At 43.4% G+C, this 16,914-nt stretch overlaps 5 protein-coding genes across 5 annotated transcripts; 2 read left to right on the forward strand and 3 right to left on the reverse strand.

The window, feature by feature from the left end:
• Nucleotides 1–158: 158 nt before the first annotated feature.
• On the reverse strand, nt 159–2,572 carry mettl21e (methyltransferase like 21e). The gene is made up of 5 exons (XM_028402845.1): nt 2,248–2,572; nt 1,334–1,491; nt 1,130–1,247; nt 935–1,032; nt 159–860 (listed from the first exon to the last, which is right to left on the reverse strand). Exons 1-5 carry the CDS (start codon nt 2,297–2,299, stop codon nt 534–536), a joined length of 753 nt encoding a protein of 250 aa, XP_028258646.1. The 5' UTR covers nt 2,300–2,572; the 3' UTR covers nt 159–533.
• Nucleotides 2,573–2,806: 234 nt separating this feature from the next.
• ercc5 (excision repair cross-complementation group 5) lies at nt 2,807–8,708 on the reverse strand. Its single transcript, XM_028402842.1, has 15 exons — nt 8,462–8,708; nt 8,177–8,352; nt 7,973–8,088; nt 7,793–7,894; nt 7,617–7,677; nt 7,262–7,405; nt 6,979–7,189; nt 5,986–6,831; nt 5,614–5,906; nt 5,227–5,346; nt 4,601–4,814; nt 3,982–4,126; nt 3,702–3,902; nt 3,543–3,627; nt 2,807–3,442 (listed from the first exon to the last, which is right to left on the reverse strand). Exons 1-15 carry the CDS (start codon nt 8,547–8,549, stop codon nt 2,939–2,941), a joined length of 3,306 nt encoding a protein of 1,101 aa, XP_028258643.1. The 5' UTR covers nt 8,550–8,708; the 3' UTR covers nt 2,807–2,938.
• An 898-nt stretch (nt 8,709–9,606) lies between these two features.
• blzf1 (basic leucine zipper nuclear factor 1) lies at nt 9,607–13,534 on the forward strand. Its single transcript, XM_028401280.1, has 7 exons — nt 9,607–9,704; nt 9,983–10,065; nt 10,485–10,945; nt 11,049–11,248; nt 11,784–11,912; nt 12,060–12,285; nt 12,386–13,534. The coding sequence occupies exons 2-7, from the start codon at nt 10,047–10,049 to the stop codon at nt 12,569–12,571; spliced, it is 1,221 nt and encodes a 406-aa protein (XP_028257081.1). The 5' UTR covers nt 9,607–9,704; nt 9,983–10,046; the 3' UTR covers nt 12,572–13,534.
• Nucleotides 13,535–13,574: 40 nt separating this feature from the next.
• On the reverse strand, nt 13,575–15,399 carry trmt10c (tRNA methyltransferase 10C, mitochondrial RNase P subunit). The gene has a single exon (XM_028401279.1). It carries the CDS (start codon nt 15,175–15,177, stop codon nt 13,642–13,644), a length of 1,536 nt encoding a protein of 511 aa, XP_028257080.1. The 5' UTR covers nt 15,178–15,399; the 3' UTR covers nt 13,575–13,641.
• A 221-nt stretch (nt 15,400–15,620) lies between these two features.
• Nucleotides 15,621–16,649, forward strand: txnl4b (thioredoxin-like 4B). Its single transcript, XM_028401287.1, has 3 exons — nt 15,621–15,812; nt 15,905–16,056; nt 16,170–16,649. The coding sequence occupies exons 1-3, from the start codon at nt 15,681–15,683 to the stop codon at nt 16,333–16,335; spliced, it is 450 nt and encodes a 149-aa protein (XP_028257088.1). The 5' UTR covers nt 15,621–15,680; the 3' UTR covers nt 16,336–16,649.
• The last annotated feature ends 265 nt before the right edge of the window (nt 16,650–16,914 follow it).

Consider the following 16,914-nt stretch of genomic DNA (forward strand, 5'->3'; position numbering starts at 1 on the left):
TTAAATTAGAATGCTGCACAGTGCCTGCTCAGGCCATTGGAGCTGACCAATCAGAGGAGGCTGATGGTTTTTGGATGGGACTGGCAGGTCTATAAGGTGCAGCGTTGAGATTTATAGAACTAAAAACAAAACATCAGTACACCAAAGTTGTACCCGGTGTCCATTTATTTTTGGTTTTGTAGTGTATTGTCGCAAACATATAAGCCAACAGTTGTTGAGCAGTTAGAGCAACAGTAGTGATTCTTCTCACTTTTGCTTTTGGTCTCCGTCCAGCTGTTTTCTCCTGTTGTTAGGTGGGGACAGCTAAACATTGTTTTTATGGGTCAATTAAAAAAGGAACAAAAAAATAAACAACCAACCAATGAACCAACCAACAAACAAAAAATTCATGCCTGGCCTGATGGTGGTGCCAGGTTCGTCCTTTCTTTTCATGGTCCCTGAGGATTCATCTTAAGAGAATATTAGTTCTTAACTAACTCACAGATTTGTCCAAAGTCACAGAACAACACACATACAATAATTCAATTCTCTGCTCAGGCAGCAGCCTCTCTGGTGTCCTTGGTCGTCCTGTCCTTCCGCCAGCCTCGGTACAGTTTGATATTCAGACTGGGGAGGTCATACAGCTCCTCCAGGTGGAAGTGCTGTCGGAACCTGTCCACAAAGCTGTTCTCTGGGTCCAAGCGGAAGCGCATAGCCCAAAGGATCTCAGTGTTTTCCTGGCACAGGTGTTCAAAGGTGTCCATCAGCTCCTCCAGGTAAGGGTGGGCATACACCACATCAGCTGCCAGTATGTAGTCAAAACGGTGCGTGGCACGTGGGAAACGCTGGTCCAGATCCTGACCCCAGATGAGCTCTGTGACCTAGGATTAGATATACATTAGTAGATTGATTGTTAAACAGCAACATGGTTCAATTTTATACGTTGACAACCTACCAGAGGGATGTACTTGCACTGGTCTTTGGTGTTGCGCATCACATTGTACTGGAGGTTTCCCATAACATCTGGTAGGTCAGTGGAGGTCACCTTAGCTCCTGAGGAGAGACAGGGACAGTACAGCTATGTGTTAAAGGAAAGGAAAGATGATAAGATGAAGTCAGAGATCATTCATTGATTGATTAGTTTCATTACCTAGCAGGCTGGATACGATGGTAACGAGCCCAGTACCAGCTCCCAGCTCAATCACATTTTTGTCCAGCAGGTTGTATTTGTCTCGGTTGGTCTCCAAGAAGTGACAGAGCACCATCGCCTGTTTGGTGGACACACATTTATATTCAGTGACAGAACTTATAGTTAAGACAGCTTAACGTTAGGGAAATGTTGGACGCAGCACACCGAGGGCCAGAGCACAGCTCCATAGAGGTCGGTGGACTCTTTGATGCGTATCTCAACATCAGAAAACTTGTATCCCTCCCAGGTCTCTGCGCCGATGACGGAGGGGTGGAAAGAGTGAGACATTACGGCTTTAGCTAGCTCTGCGTCCCCTGCAGCACCTGTGAATTCATTAAAGAAAGAAAAGTCAGTAACCTTTGGGGTATTTTTTTTCGCAGTGATTGAAAATGTCCATCAACCTTTGAAGAGTCTTCCTCCACCTTTGTCTTAAGGGCTCAGATGGACATACTGACACCACTTGTGGAGGACTCTTTCAGCAGTAGGATGGCTTTCAAGTGGTCATTTTTTAGATACCTTACATATTTTTTTTAGTTTGTAAAGATGGATGACGATACAACAAATATGTATCATGATCAAAGTTGATGTTAAGTTTTGAAAGTAAATTTATTAATATCCTCTTGAGACCATTCCCATCTGTCGCCACACTCAACATGTTTTTTTTTGCCACTTCCTGTTTTGGTGTTTTTAAGCAGATGAGTAATCATTGTTTATCTCCTATATCACATTACATTTGATTCACTGCCTTATAAATCATATTTAGGCTCATAATGCTCCCCTGATCCTGCTGTGTTTGTAACCCCAGCCATATGTCAGCGGCTTCTCAGAGCATCCGACACACAGCCTCAGTTATGTAATGCTGGTTTAGAGAGAAGGTCAGGGGAGCCCACAGAGCGACAATGCAAATGTTGAATAAGGGCGGGGAGTGCTCAGGAGCTGAATTCATAGCTGATAAATGTCACTCAAAGAATAAAATGTCTCGAAAGCGGAAAGATACTTTATCACAGGATTATCATTTTTTATGCATGCATACTAACATTTTTCCTGTTTTTCTCTTGTGTATTGCTCTAAATTCTCACCTTCTTGTTTGGTCTTGCAGTCCTCCATGGCCTCAGACGGCTGTGTCTCCATGTCTGAAGGAATCCAAGCAGGACAAGAACACCAAAAGGAGGAGCTCTATGTCAGCCAACTGTGGGTCTTAGTTTGCGGTCTAATATGCTGTCCTTTGGCGTCAGTGTGGATCCTGATCTTTAATAAGCCATAAATGGACCCCTTCTATGGTTTTAAGTTACACACAAATACAGAGTTTCCTCACTTCTTGTCCAACAATCCAACACACAGTCTCAGCTCCACCCCATATTTCTATCTACACCCTGAGCACGCTAACACCCCCCCATGCACAGCAAGAACACTGACTGATAGCAACAGCTGAAGAGACTGGCTGCTTAACAGGAGCTGCAGAGGAAAGAGGAGGAGTGGAAAATATCCACGATTTAAATTACAATTGAGTGTAATGCAGGAAAAAACATGTTTTTAACAAAGTTTGTGTTTGAATGGGTTGGAGTAAACACAGAAGTAAAAGCTGGAGACACTTTCATACACAAGTGAGGTATTTATTGTGAAATAATGCTAGCCCTCTCAAACGTATCTAATGAGTGAAAAAAACACAACATTAAGTTCATCGATGAATCTATAAATATCAAAAATAGATTTTAGAAATGTATTTCATGTTTCACGATTTATTTTAAAATCATGTTAAGGTTGATTTCCTCACAGCTTCTTCCCCCGACCTCTTCCTCTTCCTCTTCCTCTTTTCGCTCCACGGCCTCGTCGACACCCCTCAAACACTGATCGGGCTGTAACCATAGCAACTTTCTGACCTCCATCACTGTCCTCATCAGAGCTGCTGCTGCTGCTCCTCCGGGTCCTCTGAGGTGGAGTCTTAGCAGACTGAGGGTCTCCCCTCACAGAGAGGGACTCCTGGCTGGTGACGCTAACATCCTTTAAAGATGCAAGAGGTGATACAGCAGTTACCTCCGAACCTAGAAACCCTCCTCCTCCATCCACAGATTCCTTCTCTTTTTCTCCTGTCTTCACATCGCATTTCTTAAATTTTGATGGGGAATGGATTTCCTCCTCACTGTCCTCCTCATCCTCTCCACCTTCTCTCTCCTTCCTCTTTAAGCAGGTGACAGCTCGGCGGAGCCGCTGGCTGCGGATCGTCTGCTTTTCCTGTTGCTCCATGTGGAAGAATGAATCTATCCGCAGCTGCGTCTGAACCAAAATAGTGGCAGATAACATATAAATGAAGATGAAGAAAGAGAAATTCTCTCTCTCCCTCTCTCGCACCCACAAATTTGAGTCTCTCAGTTACCTGCTGGGTGTTAAGCTGTTTGATGACAGGCTGAAGCGTCTCCTCTGTCCTCCGACTGTTCCAGCCGAAGCGGCTCAGACAGAACGTAAAAGACTGGTCAAGGAAACTACACACCTTCATGAACACGCAGACACACACAAACAAACAGAGAAAGGATATTCTTTGATCATTTCGAGTTGTGGGCGTCCCCAGCTGAAGGAACTGTCTGACTCGTCAACAGCAGGCTGCAGGTAAGCCTGAGCCACTGCTGGGTTGGGAAAACCCGGCTGCAGTTTTAGGTCCCTCAGTTTCTTTTTAACCTTTGTGTCCCGAGGATCGACCACCAGCCGCTTTTTCTCCTGGGCCTCCATCCACCACTTACTACAGGGAGGAGACAATAACTTTCAGGAATGACGACCATGTTATTATAATTGGTAATTTGAACTACACTATAACATACCCAAACTGTACGAGAGGCTCCAAACCTGGCCCTGGAAACTCATTCAGTACCTCCATGCCAGTCACATATCCGACGCCTGGCACGCCCTCTGTGTAATCACTTCCAAGCAGGTAAGCAAGATTTATCATTTTGGTCCTGTCCAGGCCTGGGAGAGAGAGAGACAGAGAGAAAGCCACACATGATTTGATTTCTACTGACAGCTTGTCACTCACCACTAACACAGACAAATCAGCTGTGATGTGCTTAAACACTTTAAACACTTCATCAGGCTATAAAGTCTCACAATAACAACATGAATGACAATCATGTCAAATCATGTCAAATGTATCCTGTGAACAAATTCAATATATTGTCCACATTTTAATATGACATGACATCGCAGTTGTGATTGTTTACTGTAGCACAGACCCTAAACACATGGCATAGACAAACATCTACAGGTTCTCTATCAAAATCAAAAGCCCAGGATGCACTGACGTCTCCTTGAAGTCCAGTCACTCAATGTCTCAGCGTTAGCTTTAGCAGCATGTACACTAATGTGCCCTAAAACCAAAATGTATTAGCTATTTTTAGACGTGACAAATGACAAAGTGACAAATTACTGTTAGCAGCCACCGACCCAGTTGGTTCTGCAGGTCACAGTACTGGTAGTGTTCCACGTATTTGTTCTGGCTGAAGAAGTTTTTGTACACATGTCGCCCTCCGAACAGCCACACATCAGAGTCGTCTGTGATGGTTCCATGTGTGTGATCGGCGCGGTCGAGTGCTGCGCACTGAGCCTCGGCCTCCATTGGAGCCACCAGGAAGGGCACGCCGAACAGCCGCAGCAGCTCCTGGTGTCAAACACTCATTGATTACAAAAGAAAACAATGCACAGTATCCACTGTATCAAAGCTGGCTTATACAACTTCCTCAGGACATGTCAGAGTGTGAGGCCACAATTCTTCCTTTGTCTGAACTGGCTGAGGGGATTATTTGTATGTGAAAGTGAGCTTATAGACCAGAAACATACAGATATCCACAGTTAACACAGTCAAGTAATTCTGACTGCACGTCACAGTGCTGGGAATGCCTTGGCAGGGATGCCACAGAGAAATATATCCCTCTCCTGTCAGGCTTACACCTGCTCTCAGTCATCAGATCTCAGTTCAGTGACATGTGTGTTCACATTTTTATGTGTTGCTTCTCCACTGCTTCCTTAAGGGTGGGTGTGAGGTGAGACTGAGTGTGTGCTTTATGTGTTACCTGGCTTTCCAGGTACATCTGACCGGTGACTGTGTTTGCCATTCTCTCCTGCTGCTGCTTCTGCTCGCGCAAGTTGCTCTGCTCCACCTGCAGAGAGCTCTCCAGAGCCTCCAGCTCACCCTGCAGCACAACACACACACACACAGCCACTACATCAGTGTCTGAATTCCTGCTGTGTCATGTTCTAGACCCCATAAAATGTTACATGGACAGATGTAGTTGTGCTTTGTTTTATCTTTTTTTTAGGGTAGCATTTGATGATTTTTTTCATTATCAGGTCATTTGACTTGTTTATGGATTAACCTGCAAATTTTGGTAACAGTAGATTCATTTTCTGTTCTCAGTTTAAGGGTTGTTCAGTCTAATAATACTGACAGAGATACTAACCATGTCAAAGTGTTCCCATTCGTTGATTGCTGGACTTGTTTGTGTGGATTCGACTTCTGTCCCCTTCTTCAGCTCATCCTCCTCATTCTGGCTTCTTCCGTCTTCTTCTTCTTCTTCTTCTGAGCTCACAGTTGAATGGCTTGGAGCTTCTGTCAAACTTTTTTCTGATTTTTCTTCTTTCATGGTCCCATCTGTAGGAACTTCATCTGAAGATCCCCTCTCTCTTATCACTGCAAGTGAATCATCTGCTTCCTCCTCTTTGAACTCCTCTTCTGACACGTCGATGAAGCTCTCTGAGGAAATAAATACGAGTACATGACTAGTTTCAGAAGTTATGAATACTGAGTGTCATTAAACCACCTGATACTGTACCTTCAGACTGGCTCTCCTCGCTGCTCTCTGACTTCATGTAATTTCCATTGGTCTCCTCCAGAGACTCAGTCAACTTGTTCTTCCTGTCCTCCAAAGGTCCAGTTTGGATTTCAGTCTCTGTTCTGTGAAGTTCAGTGTTCCCATCTTTTTTCACTGTCTGCCACCTACTTCCTGTCCCTGCATCCTCAGTCGGCTGTGCCTTCTCTGTCTTCTCTTCTTTCTTTGAAGGCTGTTGATGCACTGCAAAACGCAGTGATTTATTTCTCTGTCCAATTACTTCCTCCATCTCATCATCAGAGCTACTAGCTAGCAAACGGTCTTTGACATGGGAACTTTGGCCTTGGGGGTTCTCTTTGTATTCTAGTTTCTCTTTGGGTGAAGGTTCTGCCTCCTCCTCTGAGCTGCTGATGACCACTTGTGGTAAAGGACGACTAATATTATCCTGAAGTTTTATGTTTAAGTTGTTTGTTGTGGTCATACATTCACCTGCCCCGTGATCCTCTTCACTAAGAGCTTGCTGGATTGCCAGCAGTGTACGTGGAGATACACTACCAACCCTTTCACTGTGATCCACCTTCTCATCATCCGAGCTATCATTCATTGCAGCCTGGATTGCCTTGAGTGTCCGAGGTGAGGGGGGAGAGGTATTTTCCTGAAATGGTTTTGACACCGTGGGGTTGGAGTCCTCTGAGGAGGATGCCGCCTTTTCCTCCTCTTCCTCAACAATGGGATGCCACAGAAGCTCTGGTCTGTCCTTTGCCCGTTTTCTGCAGCCTGACAGGGAGCTCCCGGACCAAGGCGCAGCTGCTGGTTGGCTGTCTGTGGTTGTCTGTGTCTTTTTGGTGCCTGTATAAGTGAAGTGAGTGGACTGATGTTTTAAATATGAAAATTTGGAAATGTACCAGAAAACCCCAGTTAAAGGGCCATACCACAAGTCAGAGAACTTCTCCTTCTTTAATGGCTTGAATGAACAGCACATCATAACTGCCTTACCTTTAATGAGGATATAATGTGAGTGGTCCTCTGAAACCAATCTGTTTGACTCCACACTGTGACTCTGCTGGTCTGTGTCCTCTTGGTAGAGCTGTGGAGCAGTGCCGGCACTCCGCTGGTTCATCTCTTTTTCCACACCTTCCAGTCGCTGGTTCAGATGGTTCCTCTGCAGCAGCCCAGCCAGCTGGTACTGTGAGAAGTCTCCTGAGTGCTGACAGAGAGCGAAGAGGAGTCAGTGTTCAGATGAGGGGATTGATGGAAGGGCAATGAGACTACAACGTACCTCTGGAGGTTTTTGATACATAGTCCGGCGTCTTTTGGAAAACTCCTTCATGTCTTTAAGTATCTCGTGTTTCATTTCAAGAGGTAAGTTGGCAAACTCTTCTGAGTTGATGTCCACTGAGTTAGGGTCTTCATGGAAATCTCCCTGAAATTCCAAAATCAGTTTGACTTTAAATGCCAAGGCAATCATACAAGCCAATCTTTTATGATAATAGAAACTGAATAAACAGAGAAAGAGAAGGAATAAAATCATATATTTATACAGATGTGGTACAAAAATCCTTTAGAAAATCTACATCTCAGTTTAACATATACAATGTGTGTGATTGATGCTCTAGGTTTGGGGATAATCTTACCTGATACGTGTAAAAACAATCAGCAGTGTCCTCTGACTGTTTCTCTTCCTCCTCCTCTGAACTGAGATGAAAGAGAAGAGGTGAAAAATAATTGGATAAATTAAACTGTACATCTTACTAGGAGCCAGCGTATGCACAAGAAACAATAAAACAAAGCCTTTCCAGTTGTCTCAGACCTGGTGTTGTCCTTCTCCTCTGCAGGTGGCAGGGCAGGAAGTACATATATGTCATCCACCTCCTCTCTCCTCACACTGGAGAGGCTGGGAAGAGGATCCTTACTGTGGCACCAAAGAAATGAAAGCATTGTGATTACAATGATATGAGTGATACATAATAATATAGTTAGATCACTTTACCTGCGATCTCCAAGCGCAGCTTTGATAGCTTGTCTCTTCAGGAATGTCTTGAGAAGTTTCTCGTTGGTTTGTTTGGACTCACGGGTCAACTCCTCCTTCCTCTGCCTCCTCAGAGCCTGCAGGAGAACCCCAGTAAAAGCAATGTGACATGACAGAGCAGGGATCCCTCTCAGTGGCACAATGAACAGCAGCCAGTGAACATACCAAGGTCTGCTTCTTCAGCAAGGGAGCTTCCCCATCAAACACAAAGACGGGCTTGATGCGGAAGAAGAGCAGCTTACAGATGCGGTTGAAGAGAGTGAGGAGGTGAGCATTCTGGACACTGTTGCCTTCACGGTCTCTCACTCCCTTCACTGCCTGGTTCAGCCATATACTGATATCTGAGCGTGTCTGGTTAAAGTTAAATCTATGTGGCCTGGTCAGTGCAACAAATGCATCTCACAGCAGAGACAAAACAAAGGTAAACAGATCGCTTCCCAGGTAGGATACCGACAGCGAGGATCTTTCCTTCCAGTGTCTCGGGGTTGATGGGTTTCCCTGTAGTCTCCAGCAGCCTCCACAGTCCGTGCACTCCCATGATTGGTACAAACAACAGAATAATATCCAGCCGGAGTATTAAAAAAAAGGAAATCAAAGCACAAACAGCCCGCTGCGCTCAACAAACATCTCTCCCCTAAAGCCACTGGAAATAACTACAAATATCATCACTGCGGCGCTCAACAACATCTGCTGCAACCATAATTTCATCCGTGTAGCAAATATTCACTACACATAAAGGTTCCGGTTTGTTCACGTCTGCTGATATTAGCCTGTTACAACACCGGCTTCGGGTTATACATTTTCTGACCCTTAATCAGTTCATTGTTTAGTTGTTGGTGTGATTTTACCAGGAGAACAGTGACGAAACCGATCAGAGATCAGTATCGTGTGTGCACAGCGGTTTATACATGGGTTTCTGCATTTCCTGGGGATGTCTGACAGGCTGTCTTGAATGCTGTTGGTTCTCCGCCAGTATTCTACTAGAAAATACACACTCATTACTCTGTTGTTTGTTTGTAATTAAAATATGTGTGACAATACAATATATAAGAAAAGAAACGTTACAACATAGTTCTGCACTATTGCTATGAATACATATATGAAGGACAACTATTTCATATAAAACACATATAAAACACCTAGAGTCTGCTAAATTATAGCAATGATATACTTTTCAATAAGTGCAATTGTTACATTATCAAATCTGTTTAAAGTTATACCAAGAGGGCAATTTTTTTAATTCCATTTCATTGTGTGTATATAATATTTAGCACATACTTAACTCCACATCTGTCATTACTTTGTGAAATGATAAAGTTTGTGCAACGGAAATGGTCACAAGTGTTTTTTTTTTATCGTTTTTAGGACTTCAGCCTCTTTTAGTGCAAAATCTAAACATTTATTAGACACAGCAGCCTCAGAAAGCCTACAAACAAAAACCTACTAACAGGACAAACTGCAACCGTTGACATGAAGTTACAGGTATGTGTTCCTGTAGCTCCGTGCGCGCCCCCGCGACGAAAATCAGTTTTTGGCAGACGATCACGTTTTGCCACAACACCGGAAGTGCTGCCTGAGAGACAGTAAACAGGGCACAAACACTAATGCATGGTTCACTATAGGCCAACTGTTTCCGGTGATAATAAACAGCCTGCTGCCGCTGCTGCACATTAACCGGTCTCATTGTCACTCGGTATGTCATCTAATACTTTGACCTAACCGTTTGAATTTCATTGTGGGTGTTGTGGGGGGAATATATTTTTTTTATTTTATCTTGATATTTTTAACGTTATTGTAACTTTGACTGGAGAACTTTGCTCCTTTCGGTCGACGCTACTGATGTTAGCTAGTTAGCTTCGTTATCATGTAACGTTATCAGTACCTCAGCAGTTAACGCTTTATTGATCGTTTACATAAATGTCGAACGCTCTCGGTGTTTAATACTTTTCCCACTGTTTTTGTTTATCACAGGGCGAAGAGTCACCCGAATCCCACGTTAATTACAGACTTCTACTCATTTAACGTCACCTTCACAATGACTACTACTGTTAGAGGTTTGTATTGTTTGTTAATCTCCCCTTGTTTACATTTCATACACAGTCCTACCTGCTAAGCCAGCTGCAATAAAGCGATAAGCAGCCGCTGATAAAACTGCTGTCTTGCCCTTTTGTTGAAGACGCTCTTAGTAATCAGTTTTCATTGTTGTTTATGTTATGTACACACGTTTTGTCAATCAGAATCAGAAATACTTTAGATACTGTAGGGAGAAATTGCTTACATTCCAGGCTCTGGCCCTTCTTGTAGAGGGCTTCAGTGTTCTTAGTCCAGTCAAATTTATTGTCCAAAACCACTCCCAGGGATTTATAATCCTCCACAATGTCCACACAAGTAGCTCCTTCCTCTTCTTAATGCATATGTGTCTTGAGTTTAATCAGGAGTACATTTATGTAAATATGTCCTTCTTATATCCCAGGTCCATCCAGTGTGCCCATCCGAGGTGCTGGCGATGGCATGGAAACTGAAAAGCCACCTACCACCCTGGAGGTTAAAACAGATTCACTTCCACAAGGCCCACAAAATATCCCCCTCCTTAAAGTAGCAAGTCCAAAACACAGCCCAAAATCTACCCATCATACAGCTGTCAGTGCCCCCCAGCCTCCTGGGGTGCTCTACCTTGGCAAAGTGAGTCGAGAGGCATGTACAGAGGTAGAGGCTGTGAGGATTGTCGTACCTCGCACCGCTATCAGCCGGAGCACCCGCACAGGACCTGCTGAAGGGAAAGGTGAGGCCGGGCACCAGGTTGAGGAGCAGGGTTCTCCTCCACTGCCTTTAGTGGAGGACTGGAGGGTACAGCTGGAGAAGCTGCAGAACTCTGAACGCAGGCTGCTGCAAGATAAAGAAGGCCTTTATAATCAGCTGCGCGTACAGACAGAGGTGAGACCTGAATACAACTGACACAAATAATTATATAATGTCCATTTAAAATGTATTAAGTCCAAGTAAATATATTTCTAAACCTTTTAATTCTGTGTGTCAGGTAAACCGTGAATTAAAGAAACTGCTGGTGGCGTCTGTGGGTGATGATCTTCAGTACCACTTTGAGCGTCTGGCACGGGAGAAAAATCAGCTGATTTTAGAAAATGAGGCTCTGGGCCGGAATCTGGCACACACCGCCGAGCAGCTGGAGCGAATGAGTATTCAGTGTGATGTTTGGCGGAGCAAGTTCCTGGCCAGCAGGTATGAACTACAAACATACACAAATACATATACATACTACAAAATAATTGTATGTCTGAAATTCTGCTTCAGATTCAGAAAACTTGTCTCCAGGGGGGAAATTTAAGGCACACACGGGCAGCATGGCATTAAGACCATGTAAAAGCCACTTAAAAAAGAATGAATAAATATTAAAAAGGTAGAAAATAAATTATAGACAGAATTATGAATTATGGACATGGAATATCTCTAAAAACCCTTAGAGTGCAAGACTTGGCGAGGCCTAGTGTGTGTGAGAGGTTTTTATTGTGTGTGAGAGGGGGGCCACCTCAGTTCAGCAGTCTGAGTTAGTGTGAGCATGTGTGAGGTTGGGGGGAGCCAGTGGGCAGTGGAGACGGCATCTGGAGGGAAGCTACTCAAATGCAGAGTAAAGTAAATGCAGAGAAAGGATAGACCAGAATGAGATGTTTAATACCACCAGCTCCTCTACAGAAATCAATTCATTAACACCAGGTATGATTATGATGAATACACTAAATCTGTATTGTCTCTTCAGAGTCATGGCGGAGGAACTGACGAATGCCAGAGCAGCTCTACAGAGACAGACCAGAGAGGCTCAAGGAGCAATTCAGGACTTGCTGTTAGAGAGAGAGGAGTTTTCCAGAGACATGATGCTCACCCACAGGTAACAACCATAGATCAACTAAGTATTACAGTGTAATAGCCCACAACTGAGCAGCTTCATTTCTCCCTTTTAAAATATTACAATGAGGCCAGTGGTCAACTGGCTGCCAATCAGATTCTTCAAGAGTTGCATGGTTTTTGTCCTCAGATCTCTGGAGCAGCTCCTGGTGTCTCTGCAGTGGGGCAGGCAGCAGACGTACTACCCCAGTGCACAGCCCCTTAGCACAGGAGAGCTGGCGACAGCCAATCACAAGTTAGCAGATGCCATCAACTCCCACCTGCTGGGCAACACCAGCGGGAGCAGCGTGGTGAAGAGCAGCAGCACAACAGCTGAGCAGTTCTGCAGTACACCAGCTGAGAAGATGGCTGAGAAGGTACAGCTTAATAATACTGGATGAATCACCACTTATTAAAAAGTTTCATATTTTAATATTTGAGTAAATATCCTGAGATCTACAATGTTTTCTTTCTTAGGTGTTGAAAAAACTAGATCCAATTTCCTGTTCAGAACTCAAGGAGGAGCCTCCACTCGGTGACTCCACCCCACCAAACTTTCTCAGCAGTAAGAAGAGCATCGGCAGGTTCCACCCATATACCCGCTATGAGAACATTACTTTTAACTGCTGCGAGCGCTGTACTGGAGACATCCTAGTGCTGTAGAGAGGGGCAAAATGTCCCATCTGAAATGAGTGTACTCCTGGAGACCTTGATGTCTGTGTTTGGTGACTGAAGTTAGCAGAAACGGTCAGTTGCTAGTGCTTGCAGTCAATGGCAACCATGATTGTTATAAATTTTCCAGTATTTCAGGTAATGGTTTTTAAAATGTATAAACCTGCTGTGTTTATTTTTGTTCTCTTTGACTTGAAATGGAACGGTTTGTTTCAGGAGTATTAATGATAAAAACAGAGCCCAGTTTAATTAAGCGTAGGAGGTGTTGTTGATGACTAGAGGTCAGGGTGAGTCAGTGTTACATGTCCACACTGTGTGTCTAAATCAAACTTGAACATTATTTAGTGTGTTTGAATTGTATGTACATATTTCTACAAACAGGCTGTTGTATGAGTTGTGAGCCTGTTGAGGAAGAAAACAAGAAGCTGGGCTGATGATAATGTGCTAATTGCACTGTGACTGTACAGAATAAGTAGTCAAGATGCCTCCTTTTACAGGAGCCTCCATAATTTATCTGCGATGATGATGATGATGGTGCTATTTAATATTTGTAGAAACAGTGTATCGGTATATTTTCTTAATATATTTTGTATATTTCTTGCTGTAAAGGCATTATTATGATCTATATTCAGTATTTTTGAAGTGACATGATGGTACCATGATAGAACATTGTTGTGCAGCAGCATTATTCAAAGAAAGACCTGATCATAATTAGTTGAATGATATTTGCATTTAGGCATTTAGGTAATGCTCTTGTAACTGATTATAAAAACATCTTAAGGACTGTTTTGTGCCCATCAGCACACACTTTTATGAAGTGACTACTAGTAAAACATTTGCTGTTTGCAATATCGATGATTGAATCACTGATGGTGGAAACACACTCTACATGTTTTACATTGTTTTCCCTGTCAGAAAATAAAGACCAAAGTAGTTTCTACTTTTTTCTTCAAATGTCTTATTGTGGATTTGTAATGCTGCAACCAACTCAAAAAAGCATTGAAACATTTTATTAATCTTTCAACATATAGCATGTGTCCAAAGTTACAGTTTTCCTTGAACTACTCTTCCTGGTACCACAGCTTGTGTTTGCCTGCATGTTTTCTTGCTTCCACGGTGTTCTTTAATGATGTCCGTACTTTGGTTGAAGCTTGTGTGTCGTTTCTGTTACTCAGCCGTCCATTGAATCCAGACTCTTTAACAGGCTTGTAAACAGACTGGTTCTTAAATGTCCTTTCACTGTTTCTTTCTCCAAACTTCAACAACTTGTTACTGCCCTCTCTTGGTCTGTGATTTGTGATAGCTGCTGCTCTATTATTGTTAGTGTTTGTCACCTGCTGGTAGAAGCCATCGTGCTTCCTCTTAGGCACAAACTTCAATGCCTCCTCCCATTTCCCTGTATCCTTGATGGTAAGCATGATGCGGATCATCTGGTCCAGAGTCAAATTTTTGCCTCCCGTTTCCCAATCAAGGAATTCATCCAGCGGTAAACGGGCTGTTGCCAGTCTCAGACGCTTGGCGTTAGCAAGAGACAAGCCTGAATGGACTGACCGGTCCACCAAGGCTCCAATGATGTAGACTTTGGAGTGGTCAAAGGTGCGGAGGACATTGGGGGAGTCTGCAGTTAGGTACACAAGTTGCTGTTGGGGAAACAGGTCTACATGTTGGTGGTGAGTGCTGGTGATGTGCAGGCGATCCCACGTCTCTGCACCGTATCGTTTGAGCAGCTCCTTCATGTAGGGACCATCTGGCTGCAGGTTGCAGAAGTGAAGATGGAAGGGCTCAGTGGCACGCCGGTTCCACCCTTCCACCTCCATCAGCTGGGACACTGTGTTCTCTATCTCTCGTCTAGCCATGCTGGAGTCATAGCTCATATCAAACACCAGGGGCTGACCAAATGTCATGGCCTGGGCACTCCTCCATGCCAGCAGCTTGTCAAGACTGCGGCTCCAGAACTGAAGGAAAAATGTGTTTTTCAATTGTCTCTGATCATCCCCTTCCTCTTCATCATCTGTCTTCTTCAATGTTGCAGCTTCCCTTTCAGCCCTCTTCCGCTGCTGCTTATCCTTAAGGGCCAGTTTATGGCCCTCCTTTATAGCCAAGTACTTGAGGTACTTCTTCCTGGATGACTTGGTGGTGAGCTTTGACAGTTCTTGGAGCTGCTCTTCTCTAATCTCTTGAGGTACAAGCCTCCCAGCTTGCCGCCACATCACAACCAGATCCCTCATTGCCTCCAGTGGTGAAGAAGCGTGTTTAAAATCATCTCCTTGTTCTTTCTGGTTGTCACCATCACCACTTGTTTCCACTTTATCATTGACTTGTTTCTCTTCAAACGGAGCCTGAGATCTCATTATAGACTTCCATCTGTCCACATCTAATTTCTCTTCTTCCTCGGACTTATCTGTGTTTGTCTGCAGAACATCTTTCTTCACGGGGCTCCCAGTGCTGAAGGGACGAGGAAGGATGGAAACTGGATGATGGAAGGCGCTTTTAACCGGGAGTAAACTGCTGGCGTGTTTCATGCTGAGACAAGATGTCACAGAATGACTGCATTTCCAGTACACATTGAATCCTTGGGTAGTGAAGAACCGCAACATCGCCCTGAAGTATTCCAAACTGCGGTTTCCCCCGAAAAACACAAAAACTGGCAAAAAAGAATAATCCGTCACTGGTGGACTGAAGCGGATTTCCTCTGTGTTACAGTATCATAACCACCATGCTACCCACAGCAAGCTTCGAATTGTGTTCACATGTTTCGATGTCCGGGATTGTCAAATATTGAGGGAAGGTCACGTTGTTACGTGGTGTTACACTATAATGTGTCGTAGTAAAAAAGCCACAACGTGACATTGCATTAAAAGTCTGTTCTAAAAAAACACATGAAGCAGAACAATCTAAAACAACATAGATTGTTTTAGATTGTTCAATCTAAACAATCTAAAACAACGTAAAATGTCTTTCATTGTATTTCTAGAATTTATTCTCAGAAGCGTTAAATTATGTCGTTTCCAGACGGAGAGTTTACGATGTAGCACAACAATGAGTTACGTAATTTCCTCTTCATAGTAAAACACGAGAAGCTAACCTGTTAGCCTCGAAAATGAGTTTGTTTTTGCCTAAATTAAAGTGCAAAAAAGACATAGATGAAGTTATTAAAAGCGTGGCAGAGAAGGTCGTAGTTTTGAGGTTCGGCAGAGATGAAGACTCAGTTTGTCTACAGCTGGATGAGATTGTGAGCAGCATCCTTTTTCTAATGACTAAAAATACGTGCTATGATATGCGTCCATTAATCTGTCAATAATCTTCATGTCTGTTTCTTCGCAGCTGTCAAAAACTGCGCACGACTTAAGTAACATGGCGTCGATTTATATTGTCGATGTGGATAAAGCTCCTATTTACACAAGATACTTTGACATCAGCTACATCCCCTCCACCGTTTTCTTCTTCAACGGGCAGCACATGAAAGTAGATTATGGGTGAGTGGTGTGATGCGTATCTGTGCGGATGTAGATCAGATGTATACACTGCTTTGAAAGAGTCACTGTGATCTTGTGTAATTGATAATGGTCGTTAATTGTTTGCTTTACAGCTCCCCAGATCACACCAAGTTTGTTGGCAGTTTTAAGACGAAGCAAGATTTCATTGATCTGATCGAGGTGATCTACAGAGGAGCCATGCGAGGGAAAATGATCGTACAGAGCCCCATTGACCCTCAAAATATTCCTAAGTATGATCTCCTTTACCATGGGATTTAGAAGCAGAGCATTATTGTGTGGCTTTTGAGCCAGCCAATTTGCCTTTAACTTCATGTCCTCCAGCTGTTTAGATTGTTGTGTGTTTCGACCTGTTTTTAATTACATTTTTATGAGTGACAATTATTTTTATGTTTTCCCATTGTAATGTTATAATATGTTATATGACTTATTCCCTGCAGTGTATTCTAGTTGAATGTTTTTTCTTGTGAAAATGTGCCATTTTGATGTTTCCCATGGAAACATGTGTAGGAGCAGGCGAGATCCAGCAGTTATCCAATGTACATGTTTTGCTGTAATAAAGTATTACATTTTCATTGTTGGTCATTTCTTTTGGAGTGATTACCACTGTCCTATCACAGCAACACTTGTTAAGTTTTCTGTGTAAAGTTGTTTTGTGCTTGTGTGGGGTTCCTAAACTGCTGATTCACCGTACAGTCTAAAGACATGCATAGAAGTCTATGTGTTATTGATGTTATTGAATTGTGGCTTTTGCAGAGTGTACCCTTCCAATGTAGTACAATAAAGATCAAGGAAAATTCTAGCAGAGGTAGCAAAGGTAACATTAAAGATCTTTTCAGC

This window comes from Parambassis ranga, chromosome 3, assembly GCF_900634625.1.
Source record: "Parambassis ranga chromosome 3, fParRan2.1, whole genome shotgun sequence".
Taxonomy (NCBI): domain Eukaryota; kingdom Metazoa; phylum Chordata; class Actinopteri; family Ambassidae; genus Parambassis; species Parambassis ranga.

What these genes read in the sequence shown, in the direction of transcription:
- txnl4b (XM_028401287.1), top strand. Translation starts at nt 15,681, where the DNA reads ATGAGTTTGTTTTTGCCTAAATTAAAGTGCAAAAAAGACATAGATGAA. An exon ending in GTCTACAGCTGGATGAGATT is followed by an intron (nt 15,813 to 15,904) that starts GTGAGCAGCATC and finishes GTTTCTTCGCAG; the next exon opens with CTGTCAAAAACTGCGCACGA. An exon ending in CACATGAAAGTAGATTATGG is followed by an intron (nt 16,057 to 16,169) that starts GTGAGTGGTGTG and finishes TTTGCTTTACAG; the next exon opens with CTCCCCAGATCACACCAAGT.
- trmt10c (XM_028401279.1), bottom strand. Translation starts at nt 15,177, where the DNA reads ATGTTGCGGTTCTTCACTACCCAAGGATTCAATGTGTACTGGAAATGC.
- blzf1 (XM_028401280.1), top strand. An exon ending in AGCAAGTTCCTGGCCAGCAG is followed by an intron (nt 11,249 to 11,783) that starts GTATGAACTACA and finishes TTGTCTCTTCAG; the next exon opens with AGTCATGGCGGAGGAACTGA. An exon ending in GACATGATGCTCACCCACAG is followed by an intron (nt 11,913 to 12,059) that starts GTAACAACCATA and finishes TTTTGTCCTCAG; the next exon opens with ATCTCTGGAGCAGCTCCTGG.
- mettl21e (XM_028402845.1), bottom strand. Translation starts at nt 2,299, where the DNA reads ATGGAGACACAGCCGTCTGAGGCCATGGAGGACTGCAAGACCAAACAA. An exon ending in GAGCTGTGCTCTGGCCCTCG is followed by an intron (nt 1,248 to 1,333) that starts GTGTGCTGCGTC and finishes TCCACCAAACAG; the next exon opens with GCGATGGTGCTCTGTCACTT. An exon ending in AGTGCAAGTACATCCCTCTG is followed by an intron (nt 861 to 934) that starts GTAGGTTGTCAA and finishes ATCTAATCCTAG; the next exon opens with GTCACAGAGCTCATCTGGGG.
- ercc5 (XM_028402842.1), bottom strand. Translation starts at nt 8,549, where the DNA reads ATGGGAGTGCACGGACTGTGGAGGCTGCTGGAGACTACAGGGAAACCC. An exon ending in GAGGAGAAGGACAACACCAG is followed by an intron (nt 7,678 to 7,792) that starts GTCTGAGACAAC and finishes CTTTCATCTCAG; the next exon opens with TTCAGAGGAGGAGGAAGAGA. An exon ending in GAGCCTCTCGTACAGTTTGG is followed by an intron (nt 3,903 to 3,981) that starts GTATGTTATAGT and finishes TCCTCCCTGTAG; the next exon opens with TAAGTGGTGGATGGAGGCCC.